Source organism: Montipora capricornis, chromosome 2 (assembly GCF_036669925.1).
Source record: "Montipora capricornis isolate CH-2021 chromosome 2, ASM3666992v2, whole genome shotgun sequence".
Classification (NCBI taxonomy): Eukaryota; Metazoa; Cnidaria; class Anthozoa; order Scleractinia; family Acroporidae; genus Montipora; species Montipora capricornis.
In genome coordinates this window covers 15,033,854-15,041,353 of record NC_090884.1, presented here as the reverse complement: position 1 = coordinate 15,041,353, position 7,500 = coordinate 15,033,854, and the positions used below count along the sequence as shown (strand labels likewise).

Below are 7,500 nucleotides of genomic sequence, written 5' to 3'. Positions count from 1 at the left end.
CAGATACTGATAGTGAATTTGATGTACTATCACCAAGTGTAAGTGCTTCTGATGTCACACAATCCTTACAGAGCAGTGAAGTTGTCATGGTCACAGATGATGACAGGGTGTCTGAGGAAACAGCGACTAATCTAGAACATGAGCAAGGTACTTCATCTGACCAATCAGTGGCTGAGGAGGTAACGGTCATAACAGTTGTTGCATCATCAGATCCCTTGACTCTTTTGACACAAGAACTAACAGATCCTTCAACCCCATCAGAAGGCAGCAAGCTTTCTCCTTCACACCTGACAGTTGACCATGATCAACTGTTTTCTATTTCTGAGCTTCTTGGCCTTTCAGACATTGATCTCTCATCTTGGGTTGGTGACCATTCAGAAAAAGAGGATGATGCATCAGTCAACCCTGTCAAAGATAAACCCCAGCCCAAGAGAAAGCATGTGTCTTCATCAGAGAGTTCCAACAATCCAGCCAAGAAAGCCAAGCATGATAGCACCAATGTGAACTCAGCCCAGGAAGAGCTTGACAGGAGAACAATCAGGCGACTGAAAAACAACATTGCGTCTAAACATGCACGTGCTACCAGGAAACACAAGGAGTTGGAACTGTTCCAAAAGGAAGAAGAACTGGAGAAAGATAATGCTCAGCTGCGAAAGCAGTTAAAAGAACTTGAACTCCTAACATTATCCTTAAGAAAAGTTCTTGTTGAAAAACTTAGTAGTGGTGCTACTTGTGCTTTGTAATCTGGGTTTATCAGAATAAGACGTGCCTGTGACAAATATATATCAAGTATTGGATTTTAAATTTGCTGTAACCAGTCTGAACACAGTTAAGAATAGAAATTTGTTGGTAGAGAAATATTTCGCATGCAGTCTCAGTGAATTGTATTGGCTTGTACATGTACAATGAAAATGTGTGTATCATTTAGGTGGGTGCTATTTTATTCTTGCGTTTACCAGGGAATGTGGAAAAATAAAATATGTTAATGGTGCAATTTAACTGACTCTAGACTTTAATAGGATTGTTTTCTCCGTTGCACTCTTGTATGATTCAAATGGGCTCAGTGTAGTGGAAGACCTTCACCATCTTGCCAATCCCTCCTATGGTATTGCCACTGTCATTGAAGATGATCAGGAGTAACCTTGCAGTACCTGTACTTCTAAAACAAGACAGCAAAGGAAACATTGCAAATTTGGGTGGTTTACACCAAAAAAGTAAGCAGAAGCACCAGCAACATATGAACTTAGCCACATCAAATTGTTCTTGATTACTTCCTTTTGTCCTTCCAAACAGTTCCCCAACTGAAAATGCAGCTGATTTAGCTTAATATTAGTGTGCTCACATTTGCCTGGTTTGTGTAAACCAGCACTTAGTGTACGGACGTATACTTTTTCCAGGAATTATGCAATGCGTTGGCATTTGTGTGTGCTCTTCAAAATAGAGGCCTGTTTAATACATTGTAACAAAGGTAAAATACTGTGGGCTCCAAACAAACTTAATAATTGTTTTAATTATTTTTGGGCTGAAAGTTTCTTTAAGCATGGGATTTTAGCTGCAAAGAAGCAGTCTGTACCATTGAACTTCAATACTTCATTGCCTTCATTGTTCTAGGATTTACCACTAGAGGAATTTAGCATCATATGAGAAAAAAAACTCTAGAGTGATAATCGCTTAGGGGCCAACCACATATACAACCTTTTTCGCACGTAAACTGTACCCTGTAACAATGGAATAATCTGTTTTCTTGGGTCTTCCTCCCTTTGAGCCCAAGATGACTTTATGGCATTCTGTCCACTGTAAACAGGATTGTTGCCCTCTTTGGTGTGGGATTGGGATTCTAATAAATTATATTAGATGTATCACCAAGTGATGTTTACATCATTCCAAGTGAAGCCAAAGAAGCCTCATTTAATTTGCACATCCAAAGGACTTGCGCTGAAGCCAATGAAATTGCACAAATAGGGCAGTCAGCAACATGTATTAATAACTCACTGAATGTCCCCATTAAGGACCTATTGAATCAAAGGAATTTTTGTGCAGTTTATGAATGTGCAGGAAAAGCAGACCTTCACAAATGTTATTGCAATCCAAAAAGAAAATTGGGGGGTAACCACACATTTTTCAAAGATAATCAACAAAGTTTGTAACATGCTTTAAAATACATGTACAAAGCAATGTATGCCATCCTTTTTCAAATTGAAGCTTACTTATCCCTGAAACAGTCATGTTTACCCCCAATTTTCTTTTGGATGCCAAGAGCACTTGCTAAGTTCTGCTTTCTCAGCATAGTTTTAAACAGCACAAAGAATAATTTAATTATATCCCTTTATTGGTATGCACCACTCATAGGAAACTCGAGTATCAAGAGAAGCGCAGAATGTAAGCACAATAGCAATAGCAGGGACCATCCTTAAGTAGTCCACATCTGTTTTTATCCCTTTGACTTGCCTGGATCTTGATTACCCCAGGTGTCACTTAAACTTCGAATTAAAATTCAGTAAAAGTGCTTTTCACTATCAAAAAAAAAAAAATGAAGCAACAAAAGCACTGTCATAGGCAACCCAAATTTATTTCTTCAAGAGAAAAAAAGTAAGCAAGGATCAACTTTGGTGCCCGCCGGCCAATATTATTTTCACATGGCTAGTTGGTTGAATGATACCCTGGTTTAATTCTGTGCTCTTATCAAATCCATACAATGATAATGAAGATAATAATTATGCAGGATGCTGTTCTTGTAACTGGTATTATTACTATAATTAATAATGACCAGACACTTTGTAAACAACATGATCAAAACTAAACAAAGAAATGGCTCAAGTGCAGCCATTTGGAACAAAATGCAAAACAATCACTTTTTGCTTCAATACTTACATGTACAGTACATACTGTGAAATTAAATACTCTTTTTTCGTGCCAAAAGTTTTATCTCACCAGTATTCTGAAGCCACAGGGGCTTTGTGAAACGTTTTTGGTTTCTCTGTCTTCAAATCAGTGAAATCCAAAAATAATAATGCAACAATTTGTTTACTTTATAGCACTCGGACTGTTTTCTGTCAGACATTGTTGCAGCCCCATTTACCTTTAGATGATTTCAGAATTATTTTGGTACCTAACTTTAAAAAAAATGGCCATAAATTAACTGAATAATTACTCTGCCTGCAAATAATCATTTTCAAATCATTCTGTAGAGTTCAAGGAATGTTTTTGGAAGTTTTGGAGGGACAAAACTCCTTTGATATAGAGCCTTAAATTTGTAACTGCAACTAAATGTAAAACCGTTACTGGTTTGTAATACCCATAAATATAATTATACAGCTACCAGGAAACATTTAAACAGACATGTCACCAAAAAATTTTAGTAAGTTGCTTCACATCTGCAAGGCTTTCTTCCTTTCAATAAACTTTCCAATATTCCATTCTGTGTGTTTCACCATATGGGGTCCATTAAAGACACAAAGAATTGTCATCTTCTCAGTGTATGTCAGGTCAGGCAGCAACTGTAATGAAATAAAAACACTTCAAGTTAAGCTATCAGTACTGCTGAACATCCTTCAAAGTGCTACTTTGACCAAAAAATCAATTCTTCTTTTTCTTTCGATTTCAAAACTGTGTTTTGAAGTTTTAAGCATTGATTTAAAAAAGACCACACACCTGTTTATTTTATCTGGAATTTTCTTATTTTAATGGTCGGCCATTACAAACTTGAGGGATGGGTCGAGGAGAAACTGATGTCACATAATCAATAGTTCAAGAATGCAATGTGTGTGTACACATATGAATTAATAAGCAGCACAACAGTTTTGGGCATTCAGACCTCAAATTCGTGTTTTGCATAATAAGCGGCATCAACACGCTGAAATTGTTAAGCGGGTAAGTGACGTCTCAAACAAGGCCTCTTTTCTCTAGATCCAACACTCTGAGGTGGAGTCGGTAGGTTTTGTATGCGAGTAATGGTGGACCGTGAAATCCTTACAAAAACTTACACTCAAAGTAAACAGCCTATGGATAAAAATCAAAGCTCAAAATTTTGCCAATCAGGTATAAGCAATGACACTTTCAAAATCTAAGGAAAAAAGAAATGATTTTTTTTTATCATAGTAGCACTTTAATGCAATGAGCTACTTTTGCACATGTATAAACTCCTTTTGCAGACAACCAACTAAGTCCTGTACCAAGACTGGTCATCGAGGCCTATAGTAAGTGAGTGTGCTTTCCTTTCTTTTTTTGTTGCTTGCCCTGCACAGGGCTTACATATACTCACAGGATATGTAAATTAAGAAGCTGGCTACAAAAGGAAACTTGCCAGATAATTTTAGGGGGTGATTCCAATGTCTTTAATTCAAGTTACAGTGTGTATTGTCAAGCTTCAAGTTGGCAAATCTGTATGTAGCTTTCCTTTTAAGATATTTCAAGACATTGATTGTTAATGAACAAACACTATCTTAACCTCTTACAAACACTCTCAAGTCACACTAGTCTGGAACAAAAGGTGTGGTCATAAAATTGGCAGAGGACAGATCATTAATCACTTGTGACATAGACAGGAACAACAACCTGGTAAACTTTAAAATGTACAGGATCAAAACGTTATTTATGAAACAGGCTTTTCCACAGGAAAGCCACTGTTAAGATGTGCACTAGAAATGAATAAATTATTATTAGTATTATCATCATCATCATCATCATCATCATCATACTGTTTGCAATGAGCATTTAAAAATTTCCCTCTATAATTACCTTTGGAGTTATTAGGAAATATTGGGAGGTGTTTGGTCGGCAAGCTGTTTCCACGACAAGTTCAAACACTCTTCTCTCATTGTTGGGGTCCATTCCCTGAAGAGAAAAGAAAAAAAAAATAGTCCCTGAAAATTGTTTCCATATTCAAAATTCTCCTCCTGCTGAACAACTTTCCCACAGCCTCTATGAAACAAGCAAGCTTGACAATTAAATTTGTTTATCAGTAACACCAAAAAAGACAATGTTGTTAGTTTATTCAATGGAAAAAATAGCACATTTTGCTAAACAAAAAGGACGTTTTGTCCATTTTGCCATAAGTGAAAGTACACAAACTTGACAGAGACCAATTTTGCACACAAGTTCGTGGAAAAAAAGACCAGGAGGGAAAGTTCCTGAATTTGTGAAAGTCAAGCATTGGGGACCTGCATTTCAATCCAGTTAGGGTTGACCATGAGTATGGTATATGGTATACTTAAGGGCAAAGTAAAGAATTACAAAGTTCAAGGAGTGACGTTGAGGCAATAATGGCAGTGGGCATAATGATATTCAAGGGCTTACAGTGTTGTCAACCAAAATAATCACCTCCATCTTAACGTAGAACTTTATACTTACAGCTGTATCAATGAAATTATTTGATCAAAAGTCAATCATATGTCATAAAACTCTATAAAACTCATTTATCCACTAAACTCCTGGTAGTAGAGTTCCTCTTCTGTGCTGTGGGGTCTAAAGGCATTGAGGCATAAGCCCCAGGAAAGAGGAAATCATAAGGAATGAAAAAGCTTTCTTTGGCCTTCAGGGATTAACAATTCTTGGTCATTGCAGAAGGATTTTAAGAACCTCCTGGAATCTTGTCAAAAAACATGTTATTGACACTTTTTAGGTTCCCAACCTGGTTAATCTCATCCACAACCCTGAAAGGACACTTGGTAAGCTCCTGAAGGGCCATCAGATACAGCATGGTCGACACACTGCGCTCCCCACCACTCTGATGGAATGGTGTTAAAACATGGAGACTGTCTTTTGCACGAAATTTCACTTTGATCTGAATGCCATATTTGTCGAAGTTGTTTTCACCCTACAGGAAAGACATAAGGCTAGGTCAAATAAATTACTTTTCAAATGGTCTCTTATTACAACTGAACCTTTTACCACAAACTCAGAAAAAAGGACAGCACAAACGGTCTCTGCGACACAGTTTTATACTTACTACTTTCATTGAATCAAAAGAATATTATGTACACAAGGGTTGAATGTAAATGTTGAGCTTTAGAGAGGACCCTTGTAGGAGCAGTGTAAATTTGGGATTCACACTGTTTTTTTATTCTCACACACTGTTCAGTTATTCTCAGTTATCTAAAATATTTTATATTAACCACCTGACTGAGCAATACATACATATTATTCGATGGTTTAACATACATTGTATAATATGCGCAGATATTTTGCAAGTTGCATAGTATTTTCCGAGCCCTGCAGGGGTGAGGAACAATACGAGCAATGAGCAAAATGTCTGTGAGTATTATAATTTTATATGTTAAACCATACTGTAGAATAAGAGATTTTTATTCCACTACAAAAAGGTCTTATTTTGATTCAATTTTATCTGGTAAGAGTGTTTCTAAAAAATGCATCATCTGTCCTTCGGGGCACGTGCAAATGATGTAAACAGCACAGAAAGCCAGCCAAATGTCCTTTATTTGATTGTATAAATGAAATGCCGAGAGACAAGCCATGACAAGCTAAATTCTCAGGCTTTGTATCGCGTTGAAAACTATTTCTTTCATTAAAAAACTGCCGTTCCGTCTGTATTTGCTCTGTTCTAAAGTGGTCAAACCGGGACACTATAATGTATTACCGTCTCATATTTTGCACGTTCTCACCACCAAATACATGTATGGTAAAATGGCGTAATAGTGGAATAATAAATATTCATATTAAAACTTTTGCATTATAGATAGAAAAGAATGGATTGCAGGACAAACAATGGATTGCAGGACAAACAATGTACAGTGTACAGTGTAATGTGTCTTAACACCTGAATGGAGCAACAAAAAGTAGAAACCAAACCTGTTCCGATGAAAGAGCCACTTCACCTGCACAGCCCATTAATCTGAAGAACTCGCCATACTTCTCATTGATTCGTGTAACTAATTCTTGTAATGGTGTCAACCACCTGAATCCAATAATGACACAAACAAGACTGGCTTAAGAAGAAATTTCAATACTCAAAAGTAAGAATTTGCACTGTCTAAGTCAGTGTATTTTACTCTGAGTCGACAGAAAATCAATACCACACATGTGGACGTCTCAAGTCTAAGACAATAAAAGACGCTTTCTTTTCCTGGATGTTTGGATCCCAAGGAAAAAAAGATTATAGTACACACAAAGTAATAAGTCAAAAACGAGAGCGAGTGTTTCATCAGGGATTCCAAACATAGAGAAATAAAATGAAAGCACAATGCTGTAGCTGGAGTGCATGCTTTTATTGTTTCAAGGTGTTTGGAACCCCTGATGAAACATGAAGCACAAGTTTTAGACATGACTTCTCAACCTTTTTTAGTAAGTGTGAGTGTAATGTGACATGATCTTTTGTTTATCAGACAAGTGATAGCAATTTGTAAAGGAAATGAATATTCAATAATTTATTTGGGTGGGTTTAAAAGGTAGAAGTTTTGAATAAATTTACATGATAGGGCCTGATGGAGAGCGAGTCAGAATCACATTGTTTTCGCCTGTCAAAAGTGTCTTTCCAAGAGAGTG

General features: G+C 36.8%; 2 protein-coding genes and 1 long non-coding RNA gene across 4 annotated transcripts in view; 2 read left to right on the top strand and 1 right to left on the bottom strand.

The window, feature by feature from the left end:
- Positions 1–994, top strand: part of LOC138038943 (uncharacterized) — a 2,620-nt gene extending 1,626 nt beyond the window's left edge. The window contains exon 2 of the mRNA XM_068885036.1: positions 1–994. This exon is cut by the window's left edge and continues 375 nt beyond it. Within this exon, the coding sequence (XP_068741137.1) occupies positions 1–743 (743 nt within the window). The 3' untranslated portion in view covers positions 744–994.
- A 1,554-nt stretch (positions 995–2,548) lies between these two features.
- The window catches only part of LOC138038940 (structural maintenance of chromosomes protein 5-like), a 43,020-nt gene continuing 38,068 nt past the window's right edge, over positions 2,549–7,500 (bottom strand). The window contains exons 29-32 of the mRNA XM_068885033.1: positions 6,808–6,913; positions 5,630–5,815; positions 4,738–4,833; positions 2,549–3,497 (exon numbers count right to left, since the gene is read on the bottom strand). Coding sequence (XP_068741134.1) covers positions 3,369–3,497; positions 4,738–4,833; positions 5,630–5,815; positions 6,808–6,913 — 517 coding nt within the window. The 3' untranslated portion in view covers positions 2,549–3,368. The remainder of the gene's footprint in view (positions 3,498–4,737; positions 4,834–5,629; positions 5,816–6,807; positions 6,914–7,500) is intronic.
- LOC138038944 (uncharacterized) lies at positions 3,548–6,827 on the top strand. Of its 2 annotated transcripts, none has more exons than XR_011130335.1 (3): positions 3,548–4,038; positions 4,152–4,200; positions 6,695–6,827. It is a non-coding gene; the product is annotated as an uncharacterized lncRNA (long non-coding RNA). The 2 variants fall into 2 exon arrangements; XR_011130334.1 differs by having other exon boundaries at positions 4,152–4,196; positions 6,695–6,820.